The 13,747-nt window shown below is 51.3% G+C and overlaps 1 protein-coding gene across 1 annotated transcript; it reads right to left on the minus strand.

The window, feature by feature from the left end:
* Positions 1-264: 264 nt before the first annotated feature.
* CTU1 (cytosolic thiouridylase subunit 1) lies at positions 265-7,219 on the minus strand. Its single transcript, XM_079119111.1, has 3 exons — positions 7,109-7,219; positions 3,976-4,500; positions 265-872 (listed from the first exon to the last, which is right to left on the minus strand). Exons 2-3 carry the CDS (start codon positions 4,481-4,483, stop codon positions 346-348), a joined length of 1,035 nt encoding a protein of 344 aa, XP_078975237.1. The 5' UTR covers positions 4,484-4,500; positions 7,109-7,219; the 3' UTR covers positions 265-345.
* Between the last annotated feature and the right edge of the window lie 6,528 nt (positions 7,220-13,747).

Raw genomic sequence — 13,747 nt, forward strand, 5'->3', positions numbered from 1 at the left:
AGGGAGGCATCCTCACGGTGACTGGGGCCCTTGTCTGTCACTTCACTTGACTTTGCTTATCTCATGGCGGAACTCTCTCGGAGGCTTGGGAGCATCTGAGCTCGCCAGAAGCCCCCAGAGGCGCTCAGCAGGAGGCCCCCCAAACCCCAGGGGTGCCGAACGCAGGTTGCTCGGTCTTCCTCCCCGACCCCAGGCCTCAGGAGCGCAGCTCCGACAGGGTTCCTGGACTCCGTTCCCTCCCAGCTCCACGCGGACGGCCAAGCACAGGCAGCTCGAGTTTATTCCGTGCTATTTACAGGCAGCCCCGTCTGCCCAGGCGCCGGATCCCAGCCGGACCAGGAGCCGCTAGAAGGCGGCGACGGCCTCGGCGGCTGGGACGCTCCCCCGACCCCGCGGCGCCTCCTCGTCCAGCCCGCGACGGCCCTTGCCGATGGCCAGGCGGGGCCGGCCGCGGTTCAGGCCGTCCAGGAGCGCGCAGGCCTGGCAGAGCGCGCGGCTGGCCAGCGCCCCGCAGCGCGAGCAGGCGCCGGGGCGCGGGGGCCTCGCGGCCGGGGCCAGCGCCAGGCGCTCGGCCGAGTGCACGAGGTCCAGCACCGCCGACGGCCGCGCCGCCTCCAAGAGCTTGAGCAGGTCGCGCGCGTGGCCGCGGAAGGCCTCGGGCGCGTAGACGCACTCCTCGGAGAAGTAGTGCAGGCGGCGGAAGTGCGCGTACAGCACCACCTCCTTCTGCGACGCCAGCTGCAGCGGCCGGCAGCGCGGCAGCGCGCCCCCCTCGCCCGGGGAGCCCAGCCCGCCGCCCCGGGCCAGCCGCCCCGCGTCGCCCCGGAGGAAGTTCATGAGCACCGTCTCCGCCATGTCGTCCGCGTTGTGGCCTGCGGGGGAGAGCACAGGTGAGGCGGGGCGCAGGGGCGCGCAGGGCTACGGAGCCCCGGGGACCCGGGGGAGGCAGGACCCTGGGAGAGGTGGGGCGGGGAGGGTGGACCCCCATCACGGGGCACCCAGGTGGAGGCGGAGTGGACACAGGAAGAAACACACACAAGCTCCTTGGAGCAAGGCTGGGGAGCCCACATTCTTTGGCCATCTCCTACTGCACATCAGACCTGAGACCGTTCACACCGGGAGTCAAGTGCGCTTTGCCGCAAAAGCCTTATTAGTCTTAGTTAAAAACAATCCAGAAGCAATTCAAACTAGTCAAAGTGGCGTTTCACAGAGATTCTCCAGGGCACTGTGGTGGGCAGGCTCCTCTTGCCACCACGCCCCAGGGGTCCATGTGAACCCGTGCATGTTTGGTGACAGGCAAAGGGGAATTGAGGTTGCAGGGTGAACTGGGGTGCTGATAACTGGCTTTACCAGAGGGCATTGTCCAGGTGGGCTCCATGTGATCATCAAGGTCCTTAAAGTGGAAGAGGGAGGCAGAAGAGTCAGAATAGCAGATGTGAGGACAGAAGCAGAGTCAGAAAGACACACTCTGAGGACTCGACCTGCCCTTGCTGGCTGTGAAGATGAAGGAAGGGCCAGGAGCCAGGGTTGCATGGCTTCCAGAGACTGGAAAAAGCAGGGGATGGATTCTCCCCTGGAGCCCCCAGTAGGAATGCAACTTGCTGACGCCTTGATCTTAGCCCAGGGAGACCCTTGCCCGAACTCTAACCTCCAGAACTGCAGGATAATTAATACTTATTTGCCTGAGTCTCGAAATTTGTAATCATTTGTCACAGCAGCAACAGGAAACTAATAGTTCTTGACACAATGCCTTTGACAACCTGACTGCAGTGTTTATCTTTGTTTAGAAACACCAGACATAAATATTTACACACCGCTCAATATAAAATTGGAACTAAATCTGTGCCTATTCTGCATCTTGTCAAGTTATACTTGAGATTTTGTCAGTGGTTTTCAACTAGGGGTGATTCTGCACCCTCCCAGGGACATTTAGCAATGCCTAGAGACTCTTCTGGTTGTCATTTGGGTTGCGGGAGTACTAGCATGTAGTGGACGGAAGTCAGGGATGCTGACATAATCCTGCAATATACAGACAGCCCCAAACCACAGTTACTGCCCCCAAATGTCAACAGTACTGAAGTGGCAAATCCGTGGTCCAAGTGGTAAAACCCACCGAGAATGTGCTCTAATTTTGTCTGCAGTAATAGTTATTTTATAAAGAACTGCCAAGGCCCATGACCTTGAAAGCAGGCATCTTTGCTCCTGGTAACTATATCTGGCTATATGTTCACTGTCTGCGAGTCTACTGACTTTAAGTTGTAAACCACATTACTCATGGGAGGCTGGATTCGCTCCACATCTTGTCATTACAAACCCACTTAAGAGCTCAGTAATTACAATAATCATTATAAAATGCCTTTGAAAATAGAGTGTATAAACAAAGGGCAAAAAAAATCACCTTATATGAGAGGGATATTTTTCTGGAGGTCTTCACATTTTTACAAGCACAATTAATAAGTGATTATAATAAATTATTCTTAAAACCCAAGCAATTTCTCATTCTTCCCTACAGACCACTCTTATGTGGAAAGGATTATTCTCCCCTGTTCCACTGAGAGCTAGGGGCGATCTAGGGATGTACTGGGGATGAAGCTGTCTGCCTTCCCCAGAGTCCATCTAGCATGGTGGGAGAAAAGTCATTCAAGTGTGTGACTTCCCCTTCCGGTTTCCCACAGCCATCATCTCTCACTCGATGGCTGAAGCTGCCTCCCTCCTACTGGTTTCCTTGGCTGGCCTTGCCCGCTCCTTGCCAGGCCAGGTTGAGCTCCTCCAAGTCGTGTCACTTTCTCTGGTTTTATCACTGTCCAGAGGCAAAGGTCTGACTTGTCCACATCTCCACCTCCCCTCCTCCTGCCCTTGGACTTCAGCCACACTTCTTGGGGATCTCATATTGTCCTCCACAGGTGGTTTCCTCTGCCCGGAATAACATCCCGCAATCCCTGACCCCCTTCACCTCTTTACCTGGAGCCTTCAGATATCAAGAGACTTTCCTGACTCTCTCCCTCGAAGTCATAAATCCTTTTTGCACACATCAGTCCATGTAATTTCCTTCAGTAACTTTTATAACTGTTTACTCATATTAACTCATCTAATTGTTAAGCCAACCCACGAATTAGGTATCACTAATATTCCTGTTTTAGGGATGAGAAAACATATACAGAGAGGTTAAGAAATTGACCTCTAAATTCTTAGAGGTCAATGAGAACAATGATACAACGTATCAAAATCTCTGGGACACTATGAAAGCAGTAGTAAGAGGAAAATTCACTGCATGGAGCACATTCCAGAAAAGAATGAAAAGTCAACAACTAAATGACCTAACATTACAGCTCAAAGCCCTAGAAAAAGAAGAACAGAATAACAGCAAAAGTAGTAGAAGACAGGAAATAATTAAAATCAGAGCTGAAATTAATGAAATTGAAACAAAAGAAACTATTCAAAAAATTGACAAAACAAGAAATTTGCTGTGGCTATAATTTGCATCTGCTGTGCAGTACAAACTCCGCAGCTGTGTGCTGAAGAAGCGTCTAAGCAAGAGACTGAAAGAGTTAAGGAAGAGAGGAGAGGGCGACAATGAAAAGGCATTAAGGGGCTGAGATATTTTTTGGAGACAGTGATGGATTCTGAGAGGTGTACCATGAGAGACCGAGAATGTCAGGAACAATTACAAGAGCCAAAGACCTATCTCCAGAAACTTCTATAACCAGCCCCTTTGCCAAGCTGTGTAGGCCAAGATAGTGGCTAAAATCTAAATCCTTTCGATACCCTGCCTAGTCACATATTCTCGCCAGCCCACAGAACCTTTTGGGAGGGAGCATGCGGCCCAAACCTGAGCATGCGCACGTCCTGCATCCTCACTTGACTCCTCCCCTTAGGTCAGGCGCAGGGTCTCCTTTCCCACTCCTGGGGCATAAGCCCTGGTTCCCTCCTAGCGCCCTCTCACTTGCGATCAAGGCCTCACCATTCCTTGCCCACCTGTCACGATGTGCGTAGCTCCCACGAGGCGCGCCCCTTCCTCCAGTGCTCGGCGACGCAGCACCCCGCAGAAGGTGCAGCAGGAGCGACTGCGGCCAGAGCCAGCCGTACTGCGGGCCACCGCATCCATTGTCCAGCCTCCGAAGAGGTCTTCATAGGCCACGACAGTGAGTGGCAGCTCCCAGAGTGCCGCCTGGTGCCGCACAGCTGCCAGTGCTGCGTCACGGTAGCCGCTGATGCCCTCGTCCACGGCCACAAGGTGCAGTGAGATGTCTAGCTGAGGTGCCAGCGTGCGTAGGACATGCGCGAGCACGGTGGAGTCTTTGCCACCCGAGGCACCCACGGCCACCACAGCACCACGCGGCAGCAGGCGGCCGGCGAGCACCGTGTGCAGCACCTCGGCCTCGAAGGCAGTGCAGAAGCAGGCACCACACAGCGCCTGCCCGGAGCGCGGGCGCCGGAGGGCGGCGCGAGCTGCATGGCAGGAGGCACACGTTGGGGCGGGCATCGCGGAGCTGGCTTCTCCTGGATGGGAGGGAGAAGTGGGTTACAAGGTGGAGTTGGCAGGGAGGCTGCCTGGACAGTGTCCCTGCCCAGGATGGACGAGGCACAGGGGCGCACGGGAGGGAACCTCTTCCAGAGCTGGGGACAGGGAGGGTTACACTTGAGTTCCCAGCTAAGGGAGGCCACTGCCGCCGGTAAGGCTTCTGGAATTGCCCTCAATATACACCAAGAAGAAAAAGGGGCCAAAGGAAGTGGTTTCAGGGGGAAAGAGAGAGAGACAGGTTAGACTCAGAATTAGGTTGTGTCCCTTCCAGAGGGATGGGGTGCCTTTCAGGAGCAGTTGCACAGCCTCCCTTGTTACAGCCCTGACCAGAGAGACAAGGTGGGGATCATCAACTTGGCCCTCCAGGGCTGTTTGGAATGCCTGGGAGGGAGGTGCAGGGCTCTTAAGGACAGAGGGCGGCCAGGGGACTGCCGCTCTGTTGACAGAAGGTAGATAAACCTGAAAGACCAATTGGATTTCACTGTGGGGGATGGGATACTGTCTCCAGGAATGGGTCCCGGGGACTTCCTCTGAAAGGAAGGAAGTCACCTCTAGAGAGACATGGGCACCTCCGTGGACACCAGCTGGGGATGCACCTGTTTCAAATGCACAAGTGTCTGTGGCCCCACGGAGACTTGAATCAGCCCATCCTAGATCCCTCCCTCTCTGTTTTCTCCTTTCCTGCCTCATCCGTCTCCACCCAGTCAAGACTCCAAGCCTCCAGCCACACTCTCCTTGAGCCTGTCTGCCTGGAGAACCCCCAAATCTCAAGAGGCTCAGTCCCCTTTGCCAAGCTATTCTGGTCTCCAGCTTGGACTACTACAGTTACCTCCTCACCATTTAGAGGTCAGGCTGCTTCTAGGATGTACCAGAATGTTCAGAATTAGGTTGTGACTGTGTATTTACTGCCTATATCATGAGGACAGGGACGGGTGCCACTCAGATATCAGTAGGCATCTCAAACCCAAATTCCGGATTCCTTTAACAAAAAGGGGTTTCTGTAGTAAAGGGCAGCTCCACCCTTCCAGTTGCTCAGGACAGAAGTCTTGGAATCTGGAATCTGGACTGCTCTTTCTCTCACTCCTTCTTGTCACTTGCCCTGATGGTGGCTCAAAAATGGTGACGTCAAGTCCTGACCTTTTTTTCATATGCACCAGGGGCGCATCCTTGGCCTACAAACTCCAGATATCCAAACAGAATATGGCAAATCCCATTTGACTGTAGTCTCAAGACAGAGTCAGAAGCCACATGCTTCTCACTATCTCCCCAGCTGACACCTTAGTCTGACATCTCTCTCCTGGACTCCCCGCCTCGACCTCCCCTCCTCCACACATACTATTCTCCACATAATGGCTGGCAGAGTCCTGCCCAGTATCTTCTCAACGTCTTTCCATGGATCTCATCTCATGTTAGCAAATGCTGATGGCCTAGGAGGCCCGACCCCATCTGGCTCCTTTTCTCTAACCTCATCTCCTCCCACTCGCCTTCAGCCACACTGGCCTCTACTCTCAAGGTTGCCAGGAACGTGCTCCCCTCTGCCCAGAGTGCTTTTCCCTGTCACTGAGCTCACTAAGCAGCCCTCAGGACCCATCTGCTGTGACCATCAGGCATGTGTCCTAGCTGAAATCTTTTCTCCCCTGGCTTTAGACAATCTGGATTTGCTCCTCCTGACAAGTTTCTTTTGGGGAGTTCTCTTCTTGTCCTCAGGTCCTGCCCTGCACACTTCCTCCCACTCTCCTTGTGAGGGCTCAAATATGCTTTAAATACACAGATGTCCATCCAGGCTGGTCCCAGGAATGGCCCACGAGGATCCATGCTGGTGTATTTTCCAGACCCTAGGCCTCCAAGTGCCCCAAACAAACTGTTCTTTCCTCACAGTTCAGGGACCTTGCCCAGCTGTTCTCTGTCTCCTGAGAGCAGAAATTTTCCACCCAGCTCTTCTGTGGGACAGGACATAAAGTCACCCAGGACTCATCTCTCACCCTGTAAATCCCCCGTCAATCGGTCCCCAGGGGGCCACCTCCTGAGGGAGGGAGACCTTGGCAGGAGATGAGGCTGCACAAGTTGTCAGAGCCTCATAAACCAAGATGTGGAGTTTTAGTTTATTCAGAGGGAGGCAGGAGCAGAGCAGGGATGTGATCTGACAGGTCTTAAAAGGATTCCTTTGGCTGCTGTGGGGAAGGCTGTAAGGGGCAAGAAAGAAACAGGAGGCCAGTGACAAGGCTGAGGGGGAGATGACCGTGGACTGCCTGGGGCTGGCGCTTGGAGAACATCTGTGGGATGGCCAGACAGGCCAAGACCCCAAGGATGCCCCCGAAATGCAGCCTCGTCAGACTGGCGGGTAGTATGCCATCTTCATCAGCACAGAGCTTCAAGGGACGAGTAGGGGCCCCCGGGTCGGCCCAACTGGGGCAGGGGCAGGAAGAAACTCTTATCCCGACAAGAGGGACGGGACGGCCTAGCAGTCGGGCGTTGGAAATCTCGGAGGCAGGTGTCACCACCCAGAGAGAGACCCTGAACCCTTCCAGGGCAGCGCAACACTAAGGCGGGGTCAGCGGGCCTAGCCGCCGCGGGAGGAACACTCACCAGTGCAGAACACGGCGCCTGAAGTCCAGATCGCCTACCACGCGAAACGCGGCGCGGAAGTGGCTCCGGGACTACAACTCCCACAAGGCCTTGGTGTTGCCTTGCCTACGACTCCCAGAATGCAACAGTCCGCCAGAGCGCCTGTGGATCTGGTGCTGCTCGGCCTACAATTCCCATCCACCCCGTGGTCTCTGCTTTCACTCTGCCTACCGCTCCCAAAATGCATTGCTCTGCTTCTTTTCTGCGCCTGCGCGCGGGCGTGACGGGGCTGTGTGTGTTGTTGCTGTGGCCGAAGGCTGACGCCGGGTGGATCCTCTGAAAGGCGAAATAGCCGCGTCCTGATTTCCTGGTTTTGTGCGATTACTACAGGCTACAGGAATTATAATATATGATTTCTACCCTTTGAGGTGGGGTTGCGGGGTGGTGGGGGATTGAAGGTGGGCGTGCGGAGGTTGGTGGGAACGCGCAAGCGCGAGGCGGAGTTTCCGAGGATGGGTTGGGAGAGGATCTGTGATAGCCAAGGGGGTGGTAGTTGAGTATACGCAGGTAAATCTGGGAGGCAGCTGGGATGGTGGGTGCAACTGAGGTCCGCCGTGCAGTCTTCGGGCAGTGAAACGACTACCCTCTACTTTAACGTGGAACTAGGTGGAGCTCGAGGATGGAGGACTGGTGCAAGGTCTTGAGGGCATCCAGAGATGCTAGAACCCCGACTTCCAAGACTGAGGGGTCCACAAGCTTCCCTGGCCCATCTTCTTCTAATCTCCTTCAGAATCTGAATCTTCCTACAGAGTTTCCAGATGTATGAGTGTCGTTTCCCTTCTGAGGACCCTTCTATGGCTCCTCATTGCTATCAAGATAAAGTCAAACTTCCTCAGACTGTATGGGGGTCCTGCCCACCTTTTCAACCTCAACATGCCATGCTCTTTGTAGGGTCATTTAAGCAATGGTGTCTGGGAGAAGAGACAGTGACCTGGCCCATCTCTGCCAGGTCTCCGCCTTTCTGTAGCCCTGGAGGCTTTGGTCTGTGCAGTGTCATCCTACATTTCTGAGGACTGGCCACTGCACTGGTCCTGAAGCAGGAATTTGGGGATGCAGAAAAGTAAAGACAAAAGGAGAGGCGCCCATGAGCCATTAGAATGCAAAACAAGCACTCCTGAGCAACCAAACCCAGGTCCTTAGCTCACTGACCTTGTCTGCAAAAATTAACATGAAGGCAGTGCACAAGGGCTAGAGAAGCTGACCCCAGTTCCACCTCTAGTCCAGCCCCTGACTACTGTCCCTGCATAAATATTAACACCCCAAAGCATTGTGTTGCTGTTTCCCTCTGGAGATGGCCCACATTCTCCCTTGAATGTGTGTTCTTTGCTTTACTCCAAAAGGTTCTCACTCTCAAGATGGCCTGCATTCTGTCTTGATTGTGTATCTGCTTTCATAAATAAATCTGTGTGTCTCTGACTGGTTCTCCACCCAACAGCTTCAAGGAGCTGACTCCTATCAGCAACCTCAGAGTGGTCCTGGAGGTGACTCCTTGCCCCTAGCCTTTAAATTACAACAGCATCGTTGACATCTTGATTATAGCCTGTGAGGAACCTTATGCCATAGGACCAGCTAAACCACTCCAATTTCAGATCCAGAGAAACCATGAGATTTTAAATACTTTTTAAATCCATTGAATCTTGAGGCAGTTGTTTTGCAGCAGTAGATAATTCACTTTTCATACTGATAGCATTAATGATTCTGATCTTTTCTACTTGCATAAAAATGCTTGGGACAGACTCCTAGGAATCTTCTTATCCTTTATGTTTGTGGCCAAAGTTCTCCTATCATGAGAAATTGTCCCTGATGGCTCCAAGAGGAATCCTTTACTCTTGACTCAAGCTCCAAAATCATCATAATTAAGTGTATCTGTGACCTTCTGTGTCCTGAGGAAAGGAATCTAGTATATGGGAATTGTTTAAGGCATCAGACAACTCCGATTTTCATTATGGTAAGTAGGAGTGAGAAGATGTGCAGGGTCCTGAACCCAAGGGAGAGGAAGTGGGCCACAGATGGATCATACCCAATCCTATCCTCTCTTAGGATCCAGAAGTTATAGAACTCAGGACCTGAAACTGGCCACTCTGAAGCTTACACCCTGATTTCCTCATGTTCTGTTCACTCCCTATCTCCTCAGTCCTGACCTATACCCAATTTATGTACTTTGGTCCTCAGAGTCTGGCTACCTCAGGAGTCTGACCTGTACCATGCCAGAGCTCTCTGAGAGGGTTCCCTCCATTTTCATAGATGCCAGCGTCCTTATATTCCTGCATCCAAGGAGTCCACGTGACCCAGTGTTCATCTTCTGTCTGCAACCTTGGAGTCATTGGGTTCTCCCATTAGGTGAAATCCACAGTCAATGTGGCCAGAGAGAACCATCTTGTCCAACATTGCTTCTCTTTGCAGAAGAAATGGAATGGTGGGTAGGGGTAGTGGTCAGAGCTTTGGGTGATTTGTGTCTGGATTCTGGTAACTGTTGTGAAGCTGGTGGCACATCAGTTATCAATTCCTTCTCCAGACCCATGGGGGCAGGTACAGGGGATTGAACTCGGGCACTTGACCACTGAACCATATCCCCAGCCCTTTTATGTATTTTATTTAAGAGACAGATCTCACTGAGTTGCTTAGTGCCTCTCTTTTGCTGAGGCTGATTTTGAACTCGTGATCCTCCTGCCTCAGCCTCCCAAGCCACTGGGATTACAGGTGTGTGTGCCATAGGACCCAGCTCCCAGACCCATGATTCTTTTTTAAAAAGTTTTTTTAGTTGTCAATGGATCTTTATTTTATTTATTTGTATGAGGTGCTGAGAATTGGACTCAGTGCCTCACACTTGCCAGGCAAGTGCTCTACCACTGAGCCACAACACCAGCCCCTGATCCATGATTTTTGAATCCACACCAGCCCCACTCCACCAGATCTTTCTTCTCTAGATGCTTCTCAGAGACTGGCTGATGGCATATTCTGGTGAGACGGCAGTGGTAGGGCATGGCAAGCCACCAAACTAGGAGCACACCTGGGACTGTCACTGAGTGAGGGCCCGCTGTCGAATGTGCATAGAACCTTATACTATGGCACCAGTGTATGCCAAAAGAACTTTATTGTATGACAAGAAATGAGGAGGAGGCATGCTCAGATCTCCCCATCCAGCCAGTCTTGAAGGAATTTAAATGGCCCAAAGAATGGGGAACTAGAAGGCTGGTTGTAATCAGGAGTCTTGGTGGAAGAGTCCACGTCTAGCATGCTGGTTCAGGTGCAACTTGTGGATACTATATAATTGAGGAGTTTCTACTCTCTCTCATCTGGTCTGTCCTTCAACTGTTGATGGGACCTCTAGCTTTTCATCTAGGGCTGCAAGGCCCTGCTCATGGGAGACTTGCTACTCCCAGGCCATCAAGGTAATTTTAGGCCAAGCCCTAGGGTTCTGTGCCTACATCATGAATCAGCCTGAACAGTTGCTCAGAGCGTGGACATTGCCATTTTATGGCTCAGTGTCAGAACCTCTGGAGGTGTGAGGTCGAGATGAGAAAACACCCTCTTGTTCTCCCAGCCAGTGCCCACTCTTTCCTTGGAAGCCCTGTCTGAAGGCTCTTGTTTTCCTCTCTGGGCTTGTCTCTCGTTCCTCCCACTCCAGGAGCCTTTTATGTGAGTTTCCACAGCTCGGCCTGGGTCTTGCCTTCTCATCTCATGGCTCTCCTCTGGTGGCTTCTACCTTTCTGTCCTTCCAGTCTGCAGTAAGCCTCAGATTAGTACGATTGCCCTCTTGGTGATGGAGCTGCCACCATTGTCCACATGAAGACCCTAGGAGTTTCATAGATCTCTTTCTCTCACCCACCACACCCGTGGGATGAATCTTGCAAACGTCCCTTCCTGAAAGTGACTTACTTCACTTCCTCTGCTAACATCCCCATGACCTCTACTCCTGGTCGGGCTTTATTCACTTCCTCCTCAGACCATGACCGTGATCTCCTCCTCCGCCTCCTGTCCTCCACCCTGTTCCCATCACCCCAGAGGGATACTTTCTCATGCTGAGAACTGACCCTATTCATCCTTTGCTCTAAACCCATGCAGCTCTTAGGCTTGACATTGGAGCCCTGCTCAGCCTGGGTCCTACCTCTTCCTTTACTGTCACCGTGCTTTGATACCTCTGGGGCCATTAGAACATTGTCCACCTTGCATGGTCTGTTTCTGAACACTTGTCATGTGGCAGCCTGGTCCTGGAGAGGGGAGGAGCACCTAACAGCCCTTTTCCTTTATCTTCCTGTGCCCACCCCAGGCGTCCATTTCTCACTTGCCATTTCTAGGACAAGTCTTTGCCCAATCTATGATGCTGGCTGAAGGTATTTTTTTAAAATCTATTTTCCTCACTAAGGATACTACTTGATACATAATAAGCTCCCAATAAGTATTTTTGAAATTTAGAAAAATGATGCTACTGTTTACACAAACTTCTCATCTCAGGTCTTTGTTCTGACCCCAGCATTTTCCTGACTGCCTTCCCGTCTTTAATGGCAGTTTCAATGCTCCCTGTCCTGCCACATGGTGAGCCTGGAACAGGGATCAGGTACATTTTGGCTCTCAGAGCAGCTCAGTAAGTTTTGTTGGTAGGACAAAACTCAGAAACTTCTAGCTTGGATTGATAAGTCCCCAGGAAGCAGAACAGACAAGTTTTTATGCCAAGAAGAAATGAGCCTGCTCCTTGACCTGAGGGGAGGCATTGTCTCATCCCTCAAGGGTGCTCCCTGCAAACACAGTCCTGAGAACATGGCCAGGTAGAGAAGTCGGTGCCTCATGTTTTGGGTGTGCCAGCAAGATGAGCAAGAACACAGAGACTCATGGAGGACCACCCTTCCCAGCTGGTTGCTGCACTCTTCTTTGAGGGGTGGGAGAGCTCGGGAGACTTCCTTTCCCAGGATAGACATAAGACTGGCAAATTGATCAACATGTTAGTACCTAAATCTGGAGCATTTAGCTGTTCCACAATCGGACGAGGAGAACATAGTAAGTAGAGAAATCCAATACTCAGCATCCACAGTTCTGTTTTCTCTCTTCTTGCTTTGAGGAAGTTAAGAAAGGAGATGACTGGAAGAAAGCGACACTGAAATTCAGTTCATCCTCTTTGGGGCATAAATACATTGCACTAACCTTTAACAGAAACCAAACTTTGGTTACTGTCCCCAATTCTTCCATGCGCCTCCAAGAACATGGACTCCAGGAAGATGGAATTCTTGTGTCATCTTTGTTCAGGTGGGAAATAGGCTGATCAGTGCTGTTGAAGAGAAAATGATGGGATGGACTACTGAATAGTTCTCATTGGAGGTTTAGGGTATGCTGATATTTGTTCTAGGAAGTCCTCCAGTTGCCAAATGAGAAAGTACTGGGAAAATAACATCCAGAAGTGATGAGGTTATAGCACTTTTTTTAAACTACAGATTAAGTGGAAACAAAATAAATTCCCAGCCTCACTTGAGAGGTTAATCATGTGTAGCATGCCTTCTGCAAAAAAAAAAAAAAAAAAAAAAAAAAAAAAAAAAAAAAAAAAAAAAAACAAAAACCAAAAAAAAAAAAAACCAAAACAAAAAAAACAAACAAACCAGAATGACATTACATTACCAAGAAAAAGAACATAGAAAGACGAAGACCACACCTCCAATAGGATTGAAATGATAGAGAAAACAAATGCCCAGACTGTGGAGAGAGAAATATGTCAAGATGATCAACTGCTTCTGGCTCTGGGGACAGAACCCAGCTCTGATGATATGCAGACTGTAGGTGTAGGGTGGCACTGGCACAGAGCAGGCACACAGCTGACACTCAAGAAAGAAGGGACGTCATCTGGTCTCCCATGATCCACTGAAGGCTGTTGAATTAGTACGAGTTGTACAGCAAAGTATGAGAAAGCACATTTTAAAGAGCTCTACTGAAATAGAATACTAAATCAGTGACCCATACTTCTTGTGATTATGATTAATCTTTGAAACTGATGGACCCTCCCCCACAAGTCCCTGTCACTCCAGTTCTCAACCTCTGTACATGTGGCTCATCTCTCCTGGAATCATTCTGCCTTCAGGTTCCCATTGGGACCTTCAGAGTTAGGCCCAATGACATTTCCTATAGACTCATTATTCTTAAGCACGCAGGGGCAATGGGGGAGTCCAAGAATGAACTAGGAAGGAGAGAGCAGCTTTACAGAAGCCCAGTCCTGAATGAGGTCTGCTTGTCCCCCAAATCCTTTTCTGTCAGACAGGCCAGACTTTTCCACCACCACTCTCCTGTTCTGAGGCTTTGCCCCACTGCTTGTGGGCTCAGACTCCTCTGCAGAGCTGGGTGACTTTTAAGCTCAGGCCCCCATCAACGCTGCTTCAGCACTGTGGACAGCAAACTCCCCGCCCCGCCCCGCCCCTTGCTGGGGGCTCACCAAGTCCACTGTCTTGGGAGGACAGTTTGCTTGTGTGCTGAGCCACCTTTGCGTGCATCCCAGACACGCTGGTTCAAGGGAAGGTTGGAAGGAGAAGAGGTCATCACATCTCAGAAAATGAAGGATGCTAGCAGACATTTCTAGGTGCTCGCTCCGCATTAGGGGAAGTGACATCAATTACTCTGCAT

The sequence above is a fragment of the Sciurus vulgaris genome (assembly GCF_902686455.1).
Source record: "Sciurus vulgaris genome assembly, chromosome: 17".
Classification (NCBI taxonomy): Eukaryota; Metazoa; Chordata; class Mammalia; order Rodentia; family Sciuridae; genus Sciurus; species Sciurus vulgaris.